This window comes from Nymphaea colorata, chromosome 4, assembly GCF_008831285.2.
Source record: "Nymphaea colorata isolate Beijing-Zhang1983 chromosome 4, ASM883128v2, whole genome shotgun sequence".
NCBI lineage: Eukaryota > Viridiplantae > Streptophyta > Magnoliopsida > Nymphaeales > Nymphaeaceae > Nymphaea > Nymphaea colorata.
Window position 1 is genome coordinate 16,049,966 of NC_045141.1, and position 26,388 is coordinate 16,076,353.

Sequence of the window (26,388 nt, forward strand, 5' to 3'; positions counted from 1 at the left end):
ATGTTGGTCCCGACAATCGGCATTTGTAAAGGTCTAGCATGAGATGCTATAAGAAAAAGTCTTGTCACCTAAAAGACCTTGGCAAGATGCTAGAAAAAGCTATCAAGCGAAATGAGTTGAGCAATGAGCTCGGGGTGAGTGTAGTTGTTCCTCTGGTTCAAAGCTCAGCAGGCGCGGGTGGGCATATGACCTATGCTTACGCCGTGAAGCTAAAAAGCAATCCATGAACATTTTGCTTATATTAAGTCTCCTAAAGCCTTCTGAATTCGAGCAAGTAAGCCCGGGGAGTGTTTTACATTTGGTACCCTGAGGCCAACTGGTCTAGGAGTTACCGGCCCAAAGCTTGTTACAAGGGTTCAGAAGAAAGCCCAATAGACTTGATATTACACAAAGCAAACTACACAAAACCGCCAAAGCGGTGGAACTCCGTAGTAGCTTTTGGGGTGGTGAGGAATTTCTCCCAAGAGTGAAGGGTGGCTCAAAAAGAAAATCAAAATTCAAAAGCAAAAGAGAGTATGTGAAAAATTAAGTAAAAGAAGAGAAAAAGCACTTGCCAATGGTTTAGAAGGCATCGAAGGCAAATTTCTCAAAGCATCAAATGCAAAAACTTTCACAATTACAAAATTTTTCAACCAACATTAATTCCTCTACAAAGTCTCCAATGAGATGGAGAAAGATCTTCTTATTTCAGGTCTATGCCTAGCATTTCCCCTCGAGCGAGGATGGTTCAACATCATTTGAAAAATGGATTTTCCAAACGATTTGCAAAAATTTGGTGCGTGAATCTTTGCTATTAAGCAAATTATTCAATTTGCTTAACAACAAAGAGGGGCATCTGTTAACACCCCAAATTTTTCCACATCAAAATTGAAGCAATGTGAAAATTTCACAAAAGAATTGTGAAAATTTGCAATTTCAAAGCCAATTTCGAATCTAAAGAACAATTAGATTCAAATCGTGAATTTAACCCGATACACGAATCCCAATGCAGGATTACGAGTCCAAATTCAATTGCAAATGTCATTTGAAATCCAAATCCAATTGCAAAATGCAAATTTTGACTTAGATCCAAGAATTGGATCTAATTCAGTCTAAAATGCTACGTGGGACCCACGTGTGGGCCCCACCTAGCCCGTGTGGTCAAGAGCCCTCCCCAGGGGCCATGCCCCCCTCCATGTCAAAAAAAAAATAATAAATAAATATTTTCTCTCAAATTAATTGAAGAAAAGTCATTTTCAAGAAGAAATAAAGGAGAAACCTAGGAAAAGAGAGACATTTATGTCTCTCTCTCTTCTTTAACCAGATCCTCCTTAAAGAAAAAAATCATTTCCAAGGAAGCAATTACTAGACTGGTCAAACTCACCTAACCTACTTAATCCAAGTAGGTTTGACCCGGGTGCACTCAAATGTGGTGCCAATTCCAGCTAGGTTCGGTCACAATGGGCTCAACATAGTCAAAACGTAAGTCTGTCTCATGATCCAATTAATGGACGAAAATAGACTTTGACCGAACCAAACCCACTTTGACTAAACTCAGTCAAAGTACAATTTAGCTCAATTAAGAGCTTTCTTGACCCAAATTTATCAAATTACCTCAAATAAAGTCAAACTACTTGCAAATGAGCTTTGACTTTGGTCAATTGGTCGAAATTGATCAATTTGGACAATTTTGCCCTTCTGCGGTCAACTTAAGATTAAAAAGCCTAAAATGGTTTATGAAAGGCAAATAAACATTTGAATTTGTCAAATGCATGAATCAAATACCAAATTTAAATTGAATTTCTCAAGTGAAAGTTTGATTCAGTTGAAATCCATTTTCAATCAAGTTTTGGACGAAAATACCCTTTTCGAACCAAATTTGATAAAATTTTTAAATTTTATTAAAATTTAAATTTAATTATCATAATTCAATGGCATTTGGAGCTTAGTAACTAGGTTTTAACCTTATAAGCTCGATTTCAAACAAAAAAAAAATAAATAGTACAAAATAAGGGCAAAACCCTGTGCAATGGCATTTTCGTCCAAAATTTTGGTCAAAATGGTCACCTAGGTCTGAACCCAAGTTGACCAAACCTAGCCCAGCCCACCTAGCTCGTGGAAATGGGCTGAGAAATGGTCAATTAGAGCCTTTAAAGTCTATTTAACTCATTTTACAAGTCCCCAAGGTCTTAAGTAAGTTCCCAAGGTGAGTTAAGAAGGTGGTTGAACCCACCTCCTCCTCTATATAATCCTCCCCTTGGCTACTAAGGGGGGGGACGAAATTTTGGAGCATTCTATCAAATTGCTGCAGCCAAGGAGCTAGGAGGGAGAAGCCAAGGAAGAGAGAAGAGGTTCGTCCAAGCCCCCTTCCCCTTTTTCTCCCATTCTCTTCTTCACTTTCTTCTATTCTCCCCATTGAGTTTGCTAAGTTAGGGTGCTTAAGTGAACCCTTACTTAGGATTTTCGTGGTGAGAAGCCCTCTTTACCACTCCAAATTCCAGCAAGCAAGCTATTTCTTATTCTAGCTTTGCTAAGCTTGAATCCACGGTTGGATTCTTGCTTAGGATTGCTTGGGTTAGAAAACAAGTGAAGACGAAAGACAAACATCAAGACCGACCGCAAGGTAGGTGATCTTAACTCACTTCTCTTCTACTTTAGCTTATTGTTGATTTATTTTAATTCCAACAATTCGTGGGAGGGTTTATTTTCATTTGCTTACGGCTGGGAATGATGTCCAGCTAAGGGAAACCTACGCTTCAATGTACATGTTAATGCATAATGCATGCATATGTCGGTTTTTCTTAAATATGAACCCAAGTATCAAATTTCGAAATGGGCCCCAAGGCCACGTCCCTTTTAAAGGAACCAACTTAATACCATTTTGAACTCCCTACCATGAGAGAATCCCACGGTGAGAAAGTGATTTTGCTACATCACGTATGATGAAAATGCCTATAAGGGATGGATACGTTTTTACGAATGTGATCCACCCTTGCGTGGCGAAATGATGGACGAATAAGCTTGAGTATTGTTTTATTTTCTTTCTTATTCACAGTCATTTTGATTCATGTCTTTCAATTTAATTAATCAAGGGTAGTAGGGAAGATTTGAAACAAGTTCTCAATCTTCCTACATAAAAGAACCCAGCCATGAATCATCATGATTCATGAGTCATGCGGTCCCTTGATAAAATTTCATTTTGAAAAGTAAGGTACGTATATGTATACATTGTTATATATGTACATATATGCATCCGATTTCTTGTCAAAAATTACATTCCTCCCTTAAAATCAGGTTGGAACATGTTTCCAAACCGGTCTTTAAGGAAATGGGCCATTTTTATTGATTTTTCTAGTGCAAGATTATAAATTACTTTCATTTCATTTTTACTTAATTTCAGCAAACCCATACGTAAGATGTATGTATGTTGTTGAAATCAGACCATGTTTTATAGGAATTGGTTTAAGAATATCAAAATTTACGTATTTGAAATACCAACCATCCTAGAATCATCCAAAGGAGTTGATGATTTCATTACTACGAAATCTGGAATTTGAATAGATTTGAAAAACTCATTGTTTCTATCTAAGAAACAAGTCCTTATTGGAATCAATGTCCACAATTTTCAGCTATTTAAATCAACACAAGGTCTGATTTTTAGCTATTTTGAGACAAAAGTGGACGTCATCCATGTCTCCCATCCGTTTCAAAGATTGAACTTGACATCATTTATATATTTTCATCATTTTGATAATTTTATGTCAAGCCTCAAGCTTATGGACTACATCTCTAATTCATGTGCTTAATCATATAATGAGCACATATAGAGAAAGTCCTACATTTTAATCAATCTTCATGTATAGATTGTATGACGTGTAATACGGACTTTGAGAGATTATGAGGGAGTGAAGAATGTATGTTTCATATGAATGAATCTTGATGAGCTATGAGAGAGAGAAGAATGAATGTTCCATATAGTTTCCATTCTCGTTTCATGCATTCACTTTCACTCAAAATCAATGGCACCACATGCACATTCTCAAGAAATTAAGTGATTCAAATTTAAGTTGCAAAAAGTGACCAAGTCATATTGCAATGAGAATTTGTAAACTTCACTTAACTTCAAAAGAAAACACAAGCAATGCATTCATAATCTTTTGGCCAAAGTGCATTTGAAAAACAACATGTTTTCTAACAATTTGGAACCTATGTTCTTTCAAAAGAATGAATTCTACAAATCACATGATTTGACAAAAGAAGAGTTCAAAATCAATTTTTATCATAAGATGATCATCATCATCTAGAGTTCACAACAAAGAACTCAATTCCAAATCTTCAAAAATCCTCAAGAATTATGTGTTTCAAATAACACCAAAACAAAGGATTTTAAACCAACTTGAAAACCCCCAATATTCAAATTCATTTATTCAAAAAAATGAATTTCGGTTCTTGAATCCAAAACCTCAATGCATAAGCATATAGGACTTACATCAATAACTCGTATATGATCCAAATGATCTTTAGTCCTTGGTCTAATTACCCCTGTTAAAGGCGGCAGGAACGGTTGGACCTCGTACCGACGAGCGGATCCCTTTCTCTTGAAAATTTTCTCAAAACCCCAATTTTAAAAGAATTTTGCTGACTCGCATTTCGACCTTCTTGAAAAGGGAGTGGGGTGCGAACATCTATCTAGTCATGTTATCCTGTCTTCTCACCATTCCGGTCTGTTAGATCCGCGTTGGTGACAAGCCATGCAGGAGGAAATTGATGCTCTTCTTTCTCGAGAGACTTGGGATTTGGTAGACCGCCCGACGCACTGTGATGTGGTTGGATCATGATGGGTATTCACCATCAAGTATCATTCTGATGGTTCAGTTGAAAGGTTCAAGGCTCGTCTTGTCGTAAAAGGGTATACTCAGACTTATGGTGTTGATTTCTTTGAGACATTTTCGCCTGTGGCTCAGTTGGGCACTATTCGATTGATTATATCCCTTGCTATCCAGCGAGAGTGACCTCTTTTTCAGCTGGATATGAAAAATGCATTTCTGTACGGAAACCTTTCTGAAACCGTCTATATGCAGCAACCACATGGTTTTGAGCGACAGAGGGAGTTTTCCAAGTATGCAAATTAAAGAAGGCTATTTATAGACTTAAACAAAGTCCTCGTGCATGGTTCCAGAAACTTACTGAGGTGTTATCTAAGTGTGGATTTCGCCGATCCCAGCTTAGTCACTCATTATTTATCAAGCGAGGCTCAACAGGAATGGTGATATTGATTGTCTACGTGGATGATATTGTTCTTACCGGAGAAAATGATCAAGAGATAGTTCAAACAAAGGAGTTTTGACAGCAACACTTTGTTACAAAAGACCTTGGACAACTCCGTTGTTTTCTTGGTATTGAGGTGACTCGTAGCAATAAAGGAGTTGTAGTGTCTCAAAGAAAATATGTTCTTGATCTTCTGCATGAAACAAGACTATTGGGGGCTAAACCCCATGAATCCTCGCATTCATATACATGATGATGACTCAGAGCCGTTTGACTCTAGATCTTACATATCTCTGATAGGAAAATTGTTATATTTGATTGTCACTCACCTCGACATTAGCTTTGTTGTGAATAAGTTAAGCCAGTTCATGGAAAAACCCCAGAAAGTTCACTGGGATGCTACTCTATTGATTGTCACATACTTGAAATCAGCCCCGGGAAAGGGCTATGGTTAAAAAAAGGAGAATGTATTGACATCGAAGCGTATAGTAATGCTGATTATGCAGGGTCTGTAGATGACAAGAAGTTTACTATAGGTGTTTGTGTCTTTGTGGGAGGTAATCTTATTTCCTAGAAGTGCAAGAAGCAGAATGTGGTAGCTCGTTCTAGTGCTGAGTCGGAATATAGGGCTATGGCTCAAACTGCGGTTGAAATGTTGTGGGTTAGATCACTACTTTTAGAGTTGGCTGTTTTAGTGAATCTCCTAATGAAGATGTATTGTGACAACATGGCAGCTACATATATTGCTAACAATCCTATTTTCTAGGAGAAGACTAAACACATTGAAGTGGATTGCCGTTATATTCGAGACTTAGTTCAAGAAGGAATTGTTAGCACTATTCATGTCTCCTCAGAAGATCAGACAACTTTCTATAATTGATGACCATTCTTGATTTTCCTCTCACTTGTTTGGAGTATTTATTTGCAATAATTGCTGTAGACCTGTAAGGGCTGGAACTCATTCTAATAACTTTTAGGTTAAGCAGATCTCTTATATGGATTGTCATATCATTCTCTTCTTTTGGAGAGAGTTTGATATTGGCTTTTTTTGTCCTTAAGTTGAAATTTATTATATTAGGCATACATGTTACTTGATTTTTCTCTCAATATTGATAATCTAGAATTAGATCGTCTATTTCTTGATAGCTTGAATTCATTCCAACTTGTTCGAAGTAGTTTAGGATTCTTTTTGTATCTAGAACATATTCAAATGTTTCAATTCTATCAAGGTCAATATCAACTAATTCTTATTTTAAGAAAAACTTTTACAATACGAACTGATTGTGAAGCTATTGTTAAGTTTCATTCACAACTACATGAACACACAAAAGATCATCTGTAAGAAGGTGGCTCAATTTCAGGGATATTATAACCCAATATTGAACTTATCAAAAGTAAAAACAATAGCATATCTAACATCTTATCCAGATCGCTTAATTTGTAGGATAAAGATAGAAGATAATCCTACAATTCAGAAGAACTTGTAGGACTAGAATGGAAAATAGGAAGATTTATAGAGGATGAGACATCCATTAGTCTTCCCAGGAGAGCTCTTCACTATGAGAATAGTGAAGGACAAGAATTTATTAGGTTCACATCTTATGAACGTAGATATCAACCTCTTGAAGAAGATGAATAGTCCCTTCAAGAAGAAATTTGATTACAAAGATATGAAAACCTATTGCTAGGAGAGCAACTTTGTTTTAATCATGGTGTTTGACCAAAAATGGAATGTACCAATAGCACAAAGTCCTGTCATGGTATGTTGCAGAAAACAGCAAACCTAAGTACAAATTCGAAGAACCTAATCTTAAGAAAAGAATTAGAAGGCTAGAAAGTTTTAGAGAAAGTATTGAGGAATTTAAAACACAAACTCAAAAACAGCTTCTTGAACTTCAAGAGCAGATTAACCATCTCCAAAAAACTATGGAGAAGGGAAAGAAACATTTAATTACCGAATATGGTAATAAAATAAAACTTGAAAAACCACCAAATTTTATAAGTTTTATTCACCATTCTGATGACCCTCATTTTTACCAACTAATGGTTAAATGTAAGCTGATATTTGAAAAAACTATTATTGAAGTTCAAGCATTTATAGATACAAGATGTACCGTAAAAATCCTGTATGAGTCTTTAGTTGATCCAAATTCAAAAATTCATTTATTTTATTAAAATTTTATTACAAAGAACTGATGAACTCAGACTTGGTGGACATTGGTCACTCGGTGGACATTGACCAAGTCTACTTCATGAGCTAAAAAGGGACTGGGGTCACCTTTTACTGAGCCGAGTGCATCCTTGATCTGAGTTAGTTGTGCACTCTGTTCTGTTCAAAAATGTTAAGTTAACCACACCTAATGCTGTTGACCGACCTCTTTGCCTCGTTTTAGAATATTTGTTGCACTTTCACTTGATGGCCTGGATAAAAGTTTTGGGATAAAACATCTTCCAAAGGAAGATACAACTTGGAGACCAATCAAATTAGTGGTAAGGAAATCTTGGATCTGCCTACCAATCCATCCACAAAATCTGGCGAAGGAACTATTATGTTTATGGACCAAAAATCTTAAGAACCACACGAAGATCAAGGGTTTCCCCACCGTGCCTAAGGTTCCTTTCCATTCCCAAAAGAAAAAGGTGAGACAAGGAACAAGTCTCTAATCATTTTTGAAATTACGTCACCGTTGTTTCTAATCAAGCAACCTATTATATATCTTTGTAACAGGAAGCCCGAAGTCTGTTCCCGTCCCTGTCAGGGGAGATGCCAACCGTCACTCCTTTCAACGAACACGATTATACATCTTTTGTAATACCATAATCGTTAACAAAGATATATAATAGGTTGCTCTTGCATAAGCCTCTTCCAGCAAATACCAAACCAACGATAATTGCTTATAAGAGAAACAAAAGGTGCACAGCTGGTAAAGCATGAAAGGTTTATTGACAATGCAGAGCTAGCAATGATAGAAATCGCCTCACCACCCTGCCAACACACAAGAAAATGTTCTTACGTATGTGGGGAAAGCTTTATCGGGATTGTCTAGGGAATGTCATCCGCACGCCATAATGGCGGTTCAACCCTTGCCCCCTGCATTGCACCCCCTATAATAGCTACGAGAAAGTCAGCAGATGAAGACATTGTGAATTCCCTTCACATTAAAGCACATTCAGGTATTTGAAATTCGTGTTCGATGAAATGAACACAAGGCTAGTTTTACAGCTTCTAACATCGAAACACTTTTGAAGGCCAAATTCAGTTTCAAGAATCCATTATCAACACAACAGAGCACCAGCAAAATCGTCACACAGTTCCACAGGAGCCACCTTCATGTCTCTTCGAACTCATCGCTTTCTTCTGCCTAGAAGGCTAGAAGCCAACTCTGCAACATACAAAGGAATACAGAAATAGAAATTTACCGAACTTCTACTTTGGTTCGGAAATTTCAGTGCCAGGGTCCACGGATTCACTGGGGAAACCATCAGATACCTCTGGAGTTGAAACAGAAGGCTTCTTTGATGGAGATTCAGGCATGACTGGTATGGGCGTAGCACGCTTTACACCTCTGCCAACAATTCCAAGATGCACGACCTGATTCCTTTCACCAGTGGCAGACACTACCGGCACATCAGTGCCACTGGAACCCGTAAAGGCCTCAACTGCAGAAGAAGCACCCGTTTTCTCACCTTGAGCACCTGTTTTAAAATCTGCCATCATTTCTGCCAAGGTTGGCATGGCAGGCAAATCTCGGAGATCTTCTAGCTGCAAAGAAATAAATGATTACCTGATGTACTCCATCACAAATAATATTAAAGCAACATAATGACAAATAGAGACAATGTCAGATTAATGTTTTACTGGGTATCAGAAATCAATCATCCGAGAATGTGCAAGCAGATAATTCAAATTCTCAGCCAAGAGTAAACTGTGTTGTACCACATTGCCAATTTTGACAATGCTGAGAATGAACAAAAAGATGCATATTATATTCTATATGTGCACAGACTAAAACCTATAAAACTGAGCTGTTCACATTAATATTGAAAAGAATATAAAATACAACCTAAAAATGAAGATGTAACAAGAACATGATTATGCTTTTAAGATGCCCGTTTAACTGCCTTGTGAAGAAAAAACTTAACAAAAGGCGCTGCTTGATTGTAAAAGGATGAAACTAGTCAATGTTTAAAGACAATGATCACACATTTAGTCATTTACCCTTCAAGTTCTTGCCTTTGCTCTGAACAGTGCATGCATGATGCATGCTCTATCTATGAAAGGATTCTTTGCGAGCAGTGGCTAGGAAGCCTTGGAAAGGTATCACACAACATTCAGTTATATTTTTTACAATATCTAGCTGACCTACGCATCAGACCTCGATGTCGCCAATGTTGCAGCTACCTCTTCAAGAAACATAGCCTGCTTTAAGTTATTGCTTTAAAGTTTAAACAACACCTCCTCCAACTTTGTTGGCTGATACTCCTGTGAGATCCTCCATTCTCTTCCACTCAAAAGCAAAGAGACTAGCCATGCCATCAACAGAGGAAGGGGTGCATATTTGGTCAAAGGGGCATTTTATTCACTGGTTTTTACTTAATCAAGTGAAACCATGATAAAATTAATGATCGTGAGAAAAGTCAGGTGTTTGAAAAACAGTTTGAAAGGTTAAGCAGTTGAATGCCCGTACTAAAGTGAGCCTTTGTTATATCACCATTCGTTAAGCATGTTTTTGTAAATTTTTCCATAACTATTGGTGTCTAGACTCTAGAGCACAGCTAATTCAAAAGTGGTAGACGGGTGCAGTCATGAAGTCATACACACACATGGATAGATAGATAGAGGGAACACCTGGTATAAGAAAGGTGCATATACTGAACGAACACAATTTTTTGAATGAACAGAAGAACGATATTTTAAAGCAGGTGGAGGTGGTCTAATTATTAAAAGAAAAAAATGTGCAGACGAATTTTGAATAAGTGAAAAAGATGATATTTAAAGCAGCAAGGTGGAGGGCTGTGTAAGAATTAGGGGCAGGTGGGTAGAAAGGACAAAATGGACCCACCCCTTCACAAGTGATTAAATAGATCAGGCGAAAGGTTAGTGGCACAAAGAGCTTACCGTGCATATGCAATCATGTGTAGCCATGTTCATACAGGTATAGTTAAGTGAACAGCAGCTGAGCAAACTGATATATTCAATTAACCTCTTCAAGATTTTTTCCCTATTTCAGCATTTCAAGGGCACAAATCTTCACAAACAAAAAAAGCTCAACTCTTTCTACAACTTTTCTTTATGAAGATGAAGACAGTAACCTCCAACGCTTGCAATTGTCCAAAATTCAGTATCATGTTTACAGTCAGACTCATGCAAATCTTTGACAAGAGTACCTAAATGCAGAAGCAACAGTGATATATAGGAAACACAAGGATTTAAACAAAGAGAAACAGAAAAAAAAAAAAAAACTCACATTTTCATATCAAATATCAAACAAGTTCATCTAATGCAGCAGAAATACGGGAACAAGTTCCCCTTACCAAAATTCTTAAGTCAAATATTTATTTTTTTCATTTTGAAAAGCTTGAACATAACCTGGTTACACCAAGCAATGCACCCTAACTACCAAATTTGTTCTGTAACTTCTGATTTATGAAAAGGGAGTAAAGACAGGATGTCTAATGTCACCTCTACTCTCTTAGCTAATACTTTAAGGAGGTTACCACCTTACCGGGAATGAAAGAACAAAAATTGATCCATGAAGGTTTAATTACTCAAATCATTTTGCCATGGTATGCACTGGGTCAGCTTAAGATAATGACTACCTGGTTCTAGGTTAAGTTTCAGGGCAGATATGACATAGTCTTATATGAATACTACCAGGAGGTAGAATAAAAGCAGAATCCAGCCATTACAATTTGTCTTCCATCAACTTAAAGGTCTTAACCAACCCCCCAACAGGGCATATACATCTATCTATTGATACAAAGGAAGAAACTAAAAAATTAAAGACAACAACTTGATGAAAGATTTCAAGAAGATAAAGAAAAACATGATTACCTTTGCATTGAGATCAACTAACAGCTGCTCAAGAGTTTTGATCTCTTCATCCTTCTCCATGGAAGAAGCACCACATGAATTAGCAACTTCCATCTTCAGTCGTTGACATTTAGCCTCACAAGCTGAAACAGCTGCCTCACAATGTACTATAGCATCTTTAATTTTGTTGTCCATCTGTAGCGCCATGCAAAGCTTGAAATGACTAGCAGTAGGGTCAAGGCTATACACATTTGAAACTAAGTAAAAACCAGCAATAACGAAAGACCCACAAGTACATAGAAAACACGTTTAGCATCAACATGTTATGGGCTTATGGCATATAGTCATCAATCCCAAATCGAAATATTTCCAGCAAGAAACATATGGATACATTTCAGCAAGCAAGCGGTTGTCTGGTTCAACAAGTCTCTCCAACATGGACAGAGCTCTCCTGTAGTCCTCCAAACAGGTCTGAATGTCCTCTATAATAGCAACAAGGATAAACAAAATCAACTGACACATGAAAGAAGTCTGGAACCATATATGGGTATTTAGATGATGATGGGCTGGGCATGCACATGCAGAAAGACAATATATAGCAGAAAGATGACACTTAGAATGCAAATGCACATATTGACTAGTAACTGACCTCTTTCCAGCGAGACATCTCCAAGAGCAGAAATAATATCTACTTTTTCCATAGTATCACCAGAGATATTTTTTTCAACAATCACCCTAGCAATGTCTAGCATGCTAAATGCAAGATCCAGATCAGACTCTTCTTCTTCTCCAATTTCTACATCTTCAACATCATCCCCTGCATTCTCATTTTCTTTCTCAACACTGTCCTGGCCTTCTATTAATCAAGTTAAAATGATAATCAACATTTGCAAAAAATGAGCTAAAGGAAATGGTTTGCATCACATGAATGTTCACTAGCAAAGCATACTCATTTTGTCAAAGAAAAAAAGGAAACGAGAAGAAACATTCAAAGAAACACTACCACTATATGCCAAAGATAAAATATGTTCATTTACAACTTACAAGCTGTTGGAGATAAATTTCCAGAAGATAACAAGTCCATAAATTTTTGCTTAACGTATTTGTAACAGAAAATCACAATGATTAAAAATCTCCCAACCAGCTCAGATATATCAAGATTCATCCTCTGTTTATGTTTCTGTGATGTCAAACGACAGTCAAACAAGAACATGGAAATAGTACAAATTTTGCCGGCCATTCCTGTTTCAGTTAATTCCATATCCTGGAGCAACCCACCATACACATGGGCAAGAAAAAGTGCCACTTTCAGAGCAGCTAAAATTCAGTATTTGCTGTTTGTACTAGCTAGTTCATGCTGGCCAGCCCAAGGCATGAACTATGAACCAAGCTTCATCATTTGAGTTTGACAGATAAATTGAAGCTCAATTTTGGCAGCATATATTTGACTTCTTATGTAACAATAGAGCGAAATTTGAGAATAAGATCATCCATTGTTTGAAGCTTCTGAATGAATCTCAGCATTTTTAAGAAAAACAAATGTATACCAAAATCATATCAACAGAAACAAGCTTTTCCCAGACATGAGGGAGACTGAAAAGGATATCAAATACAGGAAAAATAGGAAATAACAAAATATCATACCAACAGTGATGGCCACTTACAAGACCATTGCCCTAAGATGACCATCTCATGGCAATTGAGAAGAAAACAGAAACTGAAAACATCCAAATATGGTGCATGAACAATCAACTTTTTGAACTAGAAAATGTTGACATATTTAAGTTCTTGATGAATAAGTCAAAAGCGACAACTGTTCAAACTAATCTTGGCTGCTCAGACCGAGTAACCTGGAAACTATATTAGGAAAATAAGAAAGACAATGCACTTGACACAAGCTTATGTCAACGAGATGCGAAGAATGCATTTCTGTAAGGGAACTTATCCAAGACTACATATATGCAGCAACCACCGAGATTTGATATTGAGGGGGAGCGTGAGAAGGCAGTGTAAGATGAAAAAGGCTACACTTTTCCACTCCGGCAAAAATGACCTATAGGAGAGGAAAGCCTAAGACCAAACAAAGTCATTAGTTGCAATGGACGATCAATCATACCTTTTTCAGCATCCAACTGTTATATCCTCTTATTATATTTATCTATAAGTGGGAGGATGGTCTACAAAGAATCAATAAGGAAGAATGATGCGCAGAAAGAAGTATTCTCCCTTCCACTTTCTATTCATTGTTGCCCCAGGCCTTCAATGTACATATATAAACACTAAATATTGTTTATAATCATAAACCATATATTATTATACCAAAAAAACAAAAAAATGAATGAGTTATGACCCGCACCCACCTGTCACATGGGTGTCGGGCGCGGGTGCAGTAAATTCCAAAAAAAAAATTGAGTGCAAGTGCAGTGAGGGTATATAATACACACACACACACAGAGAGAGAGAGAGAGAGAGAGAGAGAGAGAGAGAGAGAGAGAGAGCACCAGGACTGGTGTAGGGGGCATGCTCTTCCTACACCATCCAATCCAATCTTTTTGATTTTAAAAATATAACGGTGTGCTATTGTTAAAAAAAAGAGAAAAGCTCTGTTAAAGGCGGTTCAATTTGACTGAAAACCGAGATGATGAACCTTTACAATAAATCCATTGCGTATAACTGCGAACCGTTTCGTGCTTGACTCGGACAAGTCATATCCCACTAATGAACCTGCCAAGTCAGACAATTTAGGAGTGATCCTTGCTGATTCCAATGATACCTTGTTCGAGTCTTGACTTGTAGCCAGATTTATGGGCAATCCAAGTTGACTCGGATGATTCTCGAGTCAGCTTGACGATGCCCTTTCCATCCACTGGCCAACACTTGAGTTACCCCTTACACATTTCTCTCTACAATCCCCAAGGTTTCATGGTTTCACTAAGTGGGGATGCAGGAGGAAGGCACCATTCGCTGGTGCAATCTATCAATGTTGTCTGCTATGTCACCTGAGTGGAGGGTAATGGTGTGGATAATGCAGCAAGTTTTCAAAACAGATTTTAGGTGCAGGTGCGGCAAGGGTGTATATATGTATATAAATCATTTGTTACATAGTTATTTAACTGTTTAGTATAGTTACTTAACTGTTTAGTAACCTTATTTATTTACGTCTTGAATCATTTCTAACTTCAAACCACGCTGACACCATCTCCCTCATACTTAAGCACTTTACAAATAGAAACCATCTCATGAAATGAATAATCACATGCATTGACAATATTATCACATCTACGATAACCGGCAACTAATAAGGAAGTATTTCAGGATCAAGACTGAAGAAATGTTGTTTTCTAAATTTTAACCATATCTTTTAAGCAACGATTAAGTTTCTGGCTTGCACACATACTTGCATAGATGAACAAGCTTATTCATAATCAAATAGACCTTAGTCGTCAAACTCTATTAGGTTAAACTATAAAAGAAAAAAACCTATGGTATGCGTAGTTACAAACCTTCAATACGCTTTCCCAATTTGTTATTGGATTTCACATCTATTTTCTCGCTTCCATGGCTGGAACCTTCACCATCCCCCAGTTTTCGACGTCCGGCAGACGTTTTCTTAGTAACGGCATCACCAAGAGCCAATGCCTCGTTCTCATCTTGTGCTTTATAAAGCAGCGCACATCCATACTTATAGTATGTCTGCGCACATTCCGGACTAAGTTCGCCAAAATGATCAACTCTGAGTAAATAAATGCACAGAATCAGCATTGGTCAACATACAGCTATATTAAGTTATTAACAACAATAAGCAACAAACTGTACACTGTATTGCATCCCATTAAATGAGTTTCTCATTAACAAATGTAGGAATTCTATAAAATGTCTAGCCCCACCAAAGACACGCTGTAATATATTCGATATTGAAAATGAATATTCATATATTTGTTCTCAAAGCCTGAAACCGACAAACCCTAAGCACGAAAACAACTCTTCTCTGTCCAAACGTTCAGAACCGTATGCCTTGACACAATGTTCACATGTATATAGACACTATCGTTCTCCAGAAAATGTAGTTCTAAAGGTAGGCACGCAAATTTCTAAAAGCACACCATATCTATCCAGCAAATCCCTCAAAAGTGAAGGCGAAAGACACTCGATATCCGGGACGAAGAAATCGGTATAAAGGTTCAACGAATAACGAAACCTGATCTCAAGGGCGCGGCTAAAACGATCTATGGCCAATGAATAATCCTTGCTCTTCATACCATCCAACCCTTCCTGCATCAGCTTGTCCGCGTACTTTAGGGTTTTTGCCGGCGAACCGCCGTCAGTAGCCACTACTTCGCCGCCTTCGGCGTCGTCTTCCGGAGTGTCAACTTCAGAACCTGCGTCATCCACCACAACGGGAGCCGAACCCAGGGTTCCTTGCCTGTCCTCCGGCGCTAAACCTTCACCCTCCGTCTGGAGAAGAGAGGAAGCCTCGACGTGGCCGTTTTCGACGTCTGGCGCAGGGGATGGCTCGCTGGCCGGAGTTTCACCCCCCCGTTGGACGGCGGCAGCTCGATCGGCCTCGGCTTCCTGGACCGAGGCTTCTGAGAGGTCGACGCTTTCTTGCTGCTCTGTTCCCTCCATGGCGTCCCGCGCTTCCGAACGAAAAAGGGGGGAAATGGGGCGTCTTATAGCGGGAATGGGGACGATCCAACGGCTCGGATGCGACGGTGGGCGATGGCGGGAAGGAGGAGCGTCTGAATAAATATGCTGGGTATCGATACCATGCGTATCGACTCGCATGTCTTAGGATGAGGACAATGTTTTTGCCGTCGATTATTGAGATGGACGGAGAAGCTTTTGTCTTGAGACCCGTACGTCAGGCAGTGGCCTTTTATTGTTTTCACAACTAAAGTGATAATCATAATTATATTAATTTTAATTTTTTTCTAATTTCCTTTATAAAGTATTTTTTTAATTTTTTTCAGAATTTTAATGAGGGTGATAATGATATTAATTTCAAATAATTTGAATATTTGTGCATTTATATCATTATAAAAACTTATAATTGATGAGAAAAAATAAAAAATAAACGATTTTAAAATGGCGCGAAGTACGAACACCGCCACTGGAACTCTTAAACAGGGCATGGGATTCGGATCAAAGAACCGAAAGCCCGATCGATTTGCACCATAGTTCAAGCGTGTGCACCAGCACGGACGCCGCTTTGCGCGTCTGCGCGCCTCAGGATATATTGCGAGCGAACTGTCGACGCAGAGATCTTTCGGACCGTACAGAGTGAGGCGGTAATGGCGGGACTTGCGTCGTTGAACTGGGCAGCCGTCCCCGTGGCCGCCGCTCAGTCCCCGGGCAGAAGAGCCATGAGAGCTTCATGGAGAATCTCGTGCCAGACGGCGCCCGGCGGCACTTCCAGCGAGTCTGCAGCCACGGTGCGCCCTTCGTCGTCCTTCTTCCCTCTCTTCTTTTCGTCATGATATCGGGATTCTGTTTTATCTTGTATAATTGAGATTTTAGTTGTGTGCAACTTTGGTTTCGCACAGTATCTTGTTCTGTTGGATCAAGGAAAGGGGAGAGCTGACTAGTTGATGCGATTTGCTCGGTCTTTGGCCGATTTTGCAACTCACTGATGCATTTTGATTGTGGATCATTGAAACGAAGAACTTTCCATATTTTCTAGGGAGGTTGTTTTGTTAGTATTATTCTTTAAGTTGGTTGTTGTTTGATTGGTGAACACAAGGAAAAAGATTGGAGTATGAAGAAGGAATTGGCTGTTGGGGACTCGAATTTCGATTCCTCATAGCCATAGGTGACATCGTGGAAGAAGAGTTTTAGTTGCACGTTTGTTGTTTGTAATGCGCCATGGCGAGCTTTTGCATGTCTTTCTGATGCCACAGAGTGAAGTTGCATTTCATTTTGGTAAACAAAAAATTGGATACATACTTCCCATCACAGACGTGCAAGCACGCACGCAAGCAGGGATGTGAAAACTGTAGCTGAATATAGAAATTATGCTCCTGTATCTTAGTCCGTGCACTTAATAGTTGCTAGCGACTTGGGCGACGGATAGGTATGAACAGGATGGATTCAGAGAAGAATGTGCAAACAATGTTTCTAGTTGTACTTTGCGAACAAACTCATGTATACCTTAGCGACCTCTGGCGCTGCTAAGCAACACCTTGTCTGGTTTGCTTTTTCTGCCCGTATTGGAATCCCCTCAGACTCAAATCAGTGGCATTAACTACTCACATATCCCTCACTCCTCCTCTCTCTCTCTGCTTCTTTTGTTTTCTGCTTGCCGAATTGTATAATCAGGAACAGCTTTTCACGCAATAGGTAAGTTGAACAAGCTCAACTGTTAGTGTTGAAGAACATTTCCGGGCTTGAATAACAAGCTCTGCGGTTAATATGTTTCAATCACTCAGCCATTGCAGATGGTGAACAATTCTGTGTTTGAAGCCTTGAGTCACAAGCTACATCATCAATAGTTTCAGTTATGTTGTTTATATCAGATGATTTCAATCTCTAGAATTGATTTTAGTTTGTTAGTATAATGAGTTTGAAATTAATTTTACATTCACATGCACAGAAATCAGATTTTAATGCACTTGTTTGTTTGTCTGTATTGTTTTGTTCTACTTATCACATTCATGGCATTTTAGGAAGAGGCGCTGGGCAAAAATGAGCTGGATAATGATAAGTCCAGTCTTGCATCAAGTGCCACACAAGAGGCTGAATTTCCTGAACTTCCAAACAAGGGAACAAATAGGAGGGTTGCTCTGGCTTCCACTTTTGCTGCTTTGGGGCTTTTCCTATCAACAAGAATTGACTTGGGTGTTTCTTTGAAGGACCTGGCTGCCAATGCACTGCCATATGAAGAGGTCAGTTTATTGATGATTGGTGTTTCCTAGTAAATGATTTCTATTTGATGTGATATGCTTATTCCATTTTGGCTTCCATGTCATCCACCTTGGATACTGCTTGAAACAGAGAAACTTCACCAGAATGGGCATAATCCTGCAGATATTTCAATATCCATGTGATAGAGAATTTTTGTTTTCCTGAAAATTGGAGCCGCCTATGACTCAGACTTCTAATATTTATAACCAGTTATACATTTACATGTTTGAGTTTAGTACTAAATTTTAGTTCTAAGCTATGTCACATAGGTACGGGTGCGGGTGCCGGTGCGGGTACGGGTACGAATCATTTTTCAAAAACTTGGGTGCGGGGGTACGGCCGTACACACACATATATATAAATAAATAAATAAATATATATATATATATATATATATATATATATATATATATATATATATATATATATATATATATATATATATCAAAAAAATTACAAACAAAATAGCATATTCATAAATCATTAAATCATGATCCAAAATTTGTAGATACTAAGAATTTCAAGACAAAAAATCTGTCCTTTGGGAGTTCCAAAGAGCGAAAAGGCAAGGAATGAGAGGGGCAAGGGGGGGAGAGGTGAGAGGATGAGAAAGGCAAGAGGGGTGAAAGGGGCGAGAAGGCAAGGGACGAGAGGGGTGAGGGGGGTGAGGCAAGAGGGCAAAGGCATTGTGCGAGAGAGAGGGAAAAAAATGGTTTTTTAAAACGTGCAATGGACGATTTTGGACTCGGTCAACTTTGACCGAGTCTGAAAATGGTTGGATTCAACCTCGGGTACTTTGACCGTACCCGACACGGTCAACGCCGCACCCAGGCCGTACCCGACGCCGTACCCGTACCCGTACCGGTGTCCTACCGGTATGGTACTGGTACTGCTCCTTTGGAGCAGTACCCATGTTACATAGGTTCTAAGGTGCGGGCTACCAAATTGATAGAATATAAATATAATTCAATGCAGTATGGATGAAGTAACGTGCACAAACAAATCGATGGAATTGTCATGTCATAGCTTAATATTTCAACTTTTGGATTAGTAAGCAAGATTTCTGACCATGTGGATAGGCAAAACTGAAATGGCAGGTAGGCAATTGGTCTCCTAAAATGGTCATGCTTTTTTCAATACAAATTTGATGGTTATGTACACAAGAACTCTCTATGACTATGTCCACCATGATTATTTTGGTAATGGCACAGTGTTTAATAGATAATGCCCCTTGGAAGCATTTAATACAACAAGTTCCTTCTCTAATAATGCAGTCAGGACTATGGTGCTCGATGCTTCTATAAGTTGTCAAATCCAACTAGTAGTTAGTTGTCTGGCAAATAGTTAGTTATACAATTTTAGAGCATCTTGTTTTGCTGCTTCTGCTTTATCTCATCTAACATATTAAATTCTAATCACTTGAGTTACCAACTGAATGAATTGCAGGTCCTCATGGTTGAGGGTCCCATCTTGAATTCATCTAATGCACATGTCTGCATTTAGTATGGCGACTCAATGAGCTGCATGAATTATCCTAAGAGCAAGTTGTTGGACTAGCCTATAGTTGTATAAGTGGCCTCTAACATTCAAAATTGAAAGATTGCCTATCTGATGCTCAGTGAAACTCTTTTCTTCTTGGTTATATAGTCTTGAACCTATAAATAAACAACCTAAAATTGAGAGGTAACATTATATCTGAAGATGTATTTTGAGCAACATCTTATATCTGCTTAAGGACATCATGGAATGATGATCATGGAACAACTGAGGAAATCAACAAAAAATAGAAACAAGCTTGAAGTTCTCAAATTTGTGAATTTATGAAGAGATTGTTTTTAACAGGAGTGTTAAATTGGCCATGGACTGGCCATGTAGCTGTATGTTGAGTTTGCAATTTTCCTTTCAACTAGAGGCACTACCATATCGAGAGTAACTGGATATAGCAAAATTGTCAAATAGACAATGAGTGTGCAATGCGAAGCCCAAACAAAAGAATTTAAAAGAATTTAATCAGACTCATTCTATTATCATCACTGTGTCTTGTAAGAAAATGTGGTGGACAGAGTTATGGATTATATTGGGTTTATCCTTAAGAAAATGACATCAAGTCATGTTTTATCTTCTATTGTTCTGTAAGAAAGGCATTCCAACTATTTTATAGTTGTACACATGTTGAGAAAATTTGGCAGTTAGGTGCGATATTCTTCCATCTTGTTCTACATAGCTATGGCCTATTTGTTAACCTTAAGCTCTTCATGGTTTGTACTCCTCAATTAAATACAGAAAATTTATTCCTCCCTCTTGCTTCTGTCCCTTGTTTTTGTGATTAGGTAGGAATGGGATGGTGTTCGATGTCATAACTTGAGCAATCGGATATATGAATGCAACTCCTTGATTAATGGTCCTGTTTTTATTAAATAAGGCCTTTCATTTTCAAATGTAGGTTGGACATAAGACAAAGAGAGGAACAACTTTACCCGGTGTCTTATGTCTACTGGAAGCAACTCCTCTTTTTCTTTTTAGTATAGCGAGAAAGATGTACTGTTTCAGATTAGTGGGTGAGTTGTACTCCATGGTTACTGGTTAGCATTGTGTTTTTGGTTCCTTTAGATATGGTCATGGCAGCATTTTCATAGCCTATATGATCTGGTATCACTCTTGGCAGCAGTCGAAGTGCTCAAGGATTAGTCTCCAAAAAATCAATGGTTTACATGGTAAATGGAATACATATGCCTTAGTGGTCATATCATACAGGAATGAGCAGGAAAGCTGATCATGAAAACGTAGTAATCTAGTCAGCAGATGTGACATATTTTACCGATACATTTAAAATCAAAGTCCATGGTGGAATTGTTATGGACAGTGAACAGAACTGGGGAAGAGATTAAAACTTGGGAATGACATTAGATCCTCCCTTGATGTGTTGTATGCATACAGGCATCATGAATAACCTCTCTCTCTCTCTCTCTCTCTCTCTCTTAACTCTCTCTCTCTTAACATGTGGTAATTTTGTGATCTTAGATATGCTAACAAGTTGTCTGAATCTTCAAAATAATCGCACATCCACTATGAGGTTCTCTCCATGTTTTTTTTATTCATTAAAATAGTGGTGCGAGATTTGTTACTTTGTGTCTAACATCTGGAAGCTTAATTGTGTACTTGCATATTTAGAGAAGTTTGCCACATTGCTAGATTCATATCCACTTTATGTATACAATAAACACAATTTAGCACTTACAATGCTTGTAGGCTTATGCCTTCTCAAAATGGTTCATAATGGCGATGTGTAATTTGCATATACCTCATTACTTGTGCTGGGTTTTATCCTTTATGCTGCTTTATCACTTGCCGTGTCTTTGTTTCACAGGCTCTTTCAAATGGGAGGCCTACTGTCGTTGAGTTCTATGCAGATTGGTGTGAAGTTTGTCGAGAATTAGCACCAGATATTTACAAAGTTGAGCAACAATACAAGTAATATTTTGGATTATTTAATTATCCATCATCTATTTTGACAACATCAAAATGGTTTCTTTATTCATTAAGACAAGCTATGAAAATTCTTGGAATATGGCTGATATTCCTCTTTTCCTTTAGAAAAGATGGTACTTGTTAGTTTCCTTTTTTTCTTTCAACAGTCTTAAACACAGAAGAGAAGAAAAAAGAAAAGCAAGACTTGAAGGTATTCTTGGTATGTTTTGAGAGTGCAGATCAGGTCATTTGCTAAATCACTTTATGAAAGGGATCTTAGATCCATCACCCTCATCGAACCAATTTTAGTGCTGCTGATGGGGGACCACGCCAAAATATACATAATAAACACTCATGATGGTTACCATCTATTATTAAAGTTCATGATGGAAATCAATGCCTCTTGGAAAAGGTTTTAGCAGATTATATTATGTGCTCATATGGATTTGGGATGCTCAAGGGGTTTTCCTGTTCATCGCTGACTTTCCCAAACCAGGGAGTATAGTTGTATTTGTAAACTTAGAATGTGACAAGAAATTTGTGTTTTTGCCATATTATAGCAGGATAATTTTGTTGTTGTCTTCTTTTTCTTTGCTCCTTGGATGAAGCCTAGAAGGACACCCAGTGTGTGCATGGCATTTGTCTGATTCCAGGGAGAACAAGTCATGTAATGAGGTTTCAAACTTTCAAGCACTTTAACCGCCATGTCCTTCATCACTGGTTTTGGCTTGTATTATCATCTTCATTTAAAGAGCAAAAAATGGAAAAGAGAAAAGCAAAATTGCAATTGTCTACAGTTTGATTCCCTCCATGAAACAATTTCCTTTACTAAGATGATGACAATTTATTATGAGATTATGGAGATGGGTTTTAAGTTGCATGTTACACTAATAAGATTTATCTGTCAGGAATCGTGTGAACTTTGTGATGTTGAATGTTGACAACACAAAGTGGGAACAAGAGCTTGATGAGTTTGGGGTTGAGGGCATTCCTCATTTTGCTTTCCTTGACAAGGAAGGAAATGAGGAAGGCAACATTGTTGGTCGACTTCCTAAGCAGTATCTTCTGGAGAATGTTGATGCTCTTGCCAGGGGTGAAGAGTCCGTACCTCATGCAAGGGTTGTAGGGCAATACTCAAGTGCGCAGTCAAGAAAGGTGCACCAAGTTGTTGACCCCAGAAGCCATGGTTAAATCTACTCTTTTTCACCCCACAATCAACCCACTGAATTTTTTGGAATAACAGCTTGGTGTAAGTGTTCTCCTTCCCTCTCTCTCTCTCTCTCTCTCTCTCTCTCTCTCTCTCTCTCACACACACACACACACACACACGCATATGCTTGCTCACACATGTACCCACATGCCATGTGCATACACCTGAAAGCATGTGCTGGAGTACATGTAGACAGAAGAATACTTTTCTTATGTGCATCTATCATGTAAATGAACATAATAGATTGTGTGACATTCTCTTGGTCATTTAACATACTTGTTCTGTAACTGTTTGTGAGTGTTCTTTTGCCTCTAAAGGTGTTTGCATGTTTTCCCTATTCGTACATCCTTTTACAAAGCTTTTCCCAGTCGCTGAGGGATGTCATCTCCATGCTCTTTTAATAAAAATTTTTGTGGTTTCTCCAGAATGAGCAGGAACTAAAATTTGATTTTATTCATAAATTCTTTTAGTACTGGGAGGATTAAATGCCTGCTAATGTGTAGAAAAACACAGGAAGCTGGAGATCTGTTCATTGGTTCTAGTGTCTGGATCCCGTGCTAGCCTAGCCTTCCTCTCTCTCAATCGATATGAGATTCATGTCTATTTAGCCATGTCTGCACTGACACACCATATAGAGATGCATGTGGATCAATCAATTAATTCTCTCTTGTTGTATTCTATGACCTCTTGGCATGCCATATTTCCACTTTAAAATGCTATGTTGTTATTATGTATTAATTGTGTCCAAATGAAAGCTACTTCAAATCAAGCACTTTAGGAATGCTGCGGATGCCTTTCATGGTTGCCGTAAGCTTAGTCATATGGGTGATGGTTCTTAAAACATAACAGGTTGCTGCATGAAAGTTGCACATCTTGGTTTTATTTAAAACTGCTTTATGTGTGGTTGTCTTCGACATTCATTGGTGTGCATGCATAGATCAATCATTTGGTTTTCCTGCCTCACCGTTCTGCATTTCTGTTGGCAGAAAGATGAGTGAAGAGGAGGCTGTTCTATTGTAGAAGATGCTCAGATTGATTGAAGAATTCGGAATTGTAATTATGGATACCAATAAGCTACAAAATTAACACTTGGACTGGTTGAATATGTAAATCATGCCCATGGTCTATAAAATGCATTTCTGTGTCAGTGTACATCATGGTTGGATGATCTCGAGCTGGAAAACCATGACATTGATCAGATCCACCTCTCTTTCACCATCTTCTTTCAATAGGGAAGCTGATCTGAAAGGATAACAGGGTGTGGTTCGCTGTTTGATATGAAGCCCTTCGTTGGTTGTGCACATCGAGACCATGACACAAGTCACACAACGGCTGAACTTGTCGAAGATTTTTGAACCTGAACGTGCTACCCTGTGTCTCTTACCGAGTTATGGGCTAACCATGGAAGCTGTATCCAGTATGTTACCTGATTGAGCTCTGGACCAAACCTTGGAAGGCTGAACCCAGGTTCTTTGCTGTTAGCTGTATAAAAGGTCCTATGGAGTTTGAATTAGGTCACTTACATTGGACAAATCCTTTTTTTTTTTTTTTTGAGCCTACTTTCAAAATCTTTATATGAAACGTTCAAAACCCAGAAATGCACCATTAAATGGTTTGAGGTTCGAGAATTTCAACAATAAACTTTTTCAAATACAATATTTTATGAAACTGCAGTTGTACAACACAAGGTGAAACTGATCCAGGCACCAATATTAAAGTTTTTATTCATGTACATCACACTTCTGCGACTAAACTTCTGGGAGATTGATCTCTGAAATATAATCACAACAAATGGTATTGGCATGGATTGCTAGTGTGATGTATTGAAAATCAACTTTGTGGTATGTTGAGATATGGGTATACCTCTATGGTCAAATGAAAATTAAATGAACTAAATGCAAGAAAATAATGAAAAAGTATTTTCAATATACTAATCAGCGCTCCAGCAGGAACTTCGCAGTGTGTACTTTGCGCAACAAATAAAACCCTATTCCAGCTGAGGTTCTCGAAACAAATATGATTTAAACTGAATAACAAACTAAAACCAATTTTAGATTTAAGGCGGATTCAATTTGGCAGAGGATTATGTTATTTTCTTTGTTCTTATATGACGACGCTTTCTTTACTCTTGTATTGCGTCATTTACCCAGGGTGAAACTCCTCTATTCTAGTAAGAAGAGCCGATGGGCGCGGTTGTGCCGTTAAAATCTAAATTTATTAAAACAATATATGTGTATGCGGGCGTCCGTTTGTAATTTATTACCAAGGAATAAATATAACATGGAACAGACTGTAAATAATTTCTTTTAATTTTGAAGTTTCGTACTTCTATGAATGTGAGGAAGCTGAATTATATTTTCATTGCCTTGTCATCGGAACTTGTTCTCAATAGATTTCCATTTTGTCGGCTCCCCCATTTCTCCCTACCTTCTTTCTCTTCCTCTCCAGGCAGAACAGCATGACTCAGGCAGCAGCGAGCAGAACTCAGGCCGACGGATTGAAACATGCAGCAGTGGCAGCAGGATCTGAATTCGTTGGACTGTTTTGGGATCTGATGAGTATTGGCTGATATGAGCTGATAATTGTTGGTTTGCAAGAGGTGAAGCCACTCTTCTTTCTTCCAGTTCTGAGGGATCTGGGGTTCGTTTGAGACTTGGGTGGTCCTAATGATACGCCACAGTTTGCAATTCAGAATAGTAATACCCACAAGAATGAAACTAACCGCATGTTGTATGTGTGACATTCAAGCCGACCAACTGTGCTATGTCAGGTGGGCAACATGGACTGATAATTGATAAGATCCGATTTTAATAATCATTTTCTCTTACAGTGGGCTTGTTCTTTTGCAGAACGTGGTGCATTGTTGCATTATTTATGAGTAGTGCCAAGTTGCAGTTGCAGGTGGGAAGAGCCTGGTAGATCGACCCCCAGCAGCTTTGGATATTGGTACAAATGGGTTGAATTTTGATATGCTTACCTACACAAATAATTGAATTGGATTCATGCTGGCACAGCCATCAATTTCCAGTCTGGTCCATATAAGTCTCCTTCGAAGGAGAAAATGAAAAAAAGAAAAAATGAGTGAAAAAGAAAAGTGCGCTATTGTCATCTTATGCGGCTGTATGAAATTTTTTTCCTCAAAATTTAAGGGAGGGCCAGAGCCTCTTGGTCCCGCCCCTAGATTCATCTAGAAAAAGGAAAAACAAAATTTAGATAACGTGATGTCATAAAATCAGTCTGAATCGGTTGATTCGATCTGAATCGCTGGCAAGTTAATTCGATTTAATGGTCGATGCCATGTGTCGACCATTAATTTTTGAAGGTTTTTGTTTTTAATTATTTTTTAAATGATTTTTTGTATTTTTTTGTTCCGTTGACAACCAATTCATGAGTTGAATGGATGAATCAACCCATTCGACAAATCTACAGCTTCATCACTTCAGTCTACAAACCGACTTTTATAAGAAAGAAAGAATGATTTCCGAAGGAACCTCTTTGTCATTGAGGTCTCTTTTCTCTCTATCCTTAG

General features: G+C 38.3%; 2 protein-coding genes and 1 non-coding gene across 4 annotated transcripts; 1 reads left to right on the forward strand and 2 right to left on the reverse strand.

The window, feature by feature from the left end:
• Nucleotides 1-7,919: 7,919 nt before the first annotated feature.
• Nucleotides 7,920-8,041, reverse strand: LOC116253778 (U6atac minor spliceosomal RNA). Its single transcript, XR_004172541.1, has one exon. It is a non-coding gene; the product is annotated as a U6atac minor spliceosomal RNA (small nuclear RNA).
• Nucleotides 8,042-8,380: 339 nt separating this feature from the next.
• LOC116253600 (uncharacterized) lies at nt 8,381-15,935 on the reverse strand. Of its 2 annotated transcripts, none has more exons than XM_031628507.2 (6): nt 15,480-15,935; nt 14,785-15,014; nt 11,931-12,134; nt 11,673-11,763; nt 11,303-11,504; nt 8,381-9,010 (listed from the first exon to the last, which is right to left on the reverse strand). In XM_031628507.2, exons 1-6 carry the CDS (start codon nt 15,905-15,907, stop codon nt 8,675-8,677), a joined length of 1,491 nt encoding a protein of 496 aa, XP_031484367.1. In that variant the 5' UTR covers nt 15,908-15,935; the 3' UTR covers nt 8,381-8,674. The 2 variants fall into 2 exon arrangements, with proteins under 2 accessions (XP_031484367.1, XP_031484366.1); XM_031628506.2 differs by having other exon boundaries at nt 11,931-12,137; nt 15,480-15,934.
• Nucleotides 15,936-16,514: 579 nt separating this feature from the next.
• On the forward strand, nt 16,515-24,011 carry LOC116253625 (thioredoxin-like protein HCF164, chloroplastic). Its single transcript, XM_031628552.2, has 5 exons — nt 16,515-16,713; nt 17,944-18,162; nt 21,549-21,652; nt 22,558-22,898; nt 23,846-24,011. The coding sequence occupies exons 1-4, from the start codon at nt 16,573-16,575 to the stop codon at nt 22,838-22,840; spliced, it is 747 nt and encodes a 248-aa protein (XP_031484412.1). The 5' UTR covers nt 16,515-16,572; the 3' UTR covers nt 22,841-22,898; nt 23,846-24,011.
• Nucleotides 24,012-26,388: the final 2,377 nt, after the last annotated feature.

Coding starts and splice junctions, on each gene's coding strand:
- LOC116253600 (XM_031628506.2), bottom strand. CDS start 15,907: ATGGAGGGAACAGAGCAGCAAGAAAGCGTCGACCTCTCAGAAGCCTCG. Junction 12,138..14,784: donor ATTGGGAAAGCGTATTGAAG/GTTTGTAACTAC, acceptor CTTGATTAATAG/AAGGCCAGGACAGTGTTGAG. Junction 9,011..11,302: donor TAGTTGATCTCAATGCAAAG/GTAATCATGTTT, acceptor ATTTCTTTGCAG/CTAGAAGATCTCCGAGATTT.
- LOC116253625 (XM_031628552.2), top strand. CDS start 16,573: ATGGCGGGACTTGCGTCGTTGAACTGGGCAGCCGTCCCCGTGGCCGCC. Junction 18,163..21,548: donor ATGCACTGCCATATGAAGAG/GTCAGTTTATTG, acceptor TTTGTTTCACAG/GCTCTTTCAAATGGGAGGCC. Junction 21,653..22,557: donor AAAGTTGAGCAACAATACAA/GTAATATTTTGG, acceptor TTTATCTGTCAG/GAATCGTGTGAACTTTGTGA.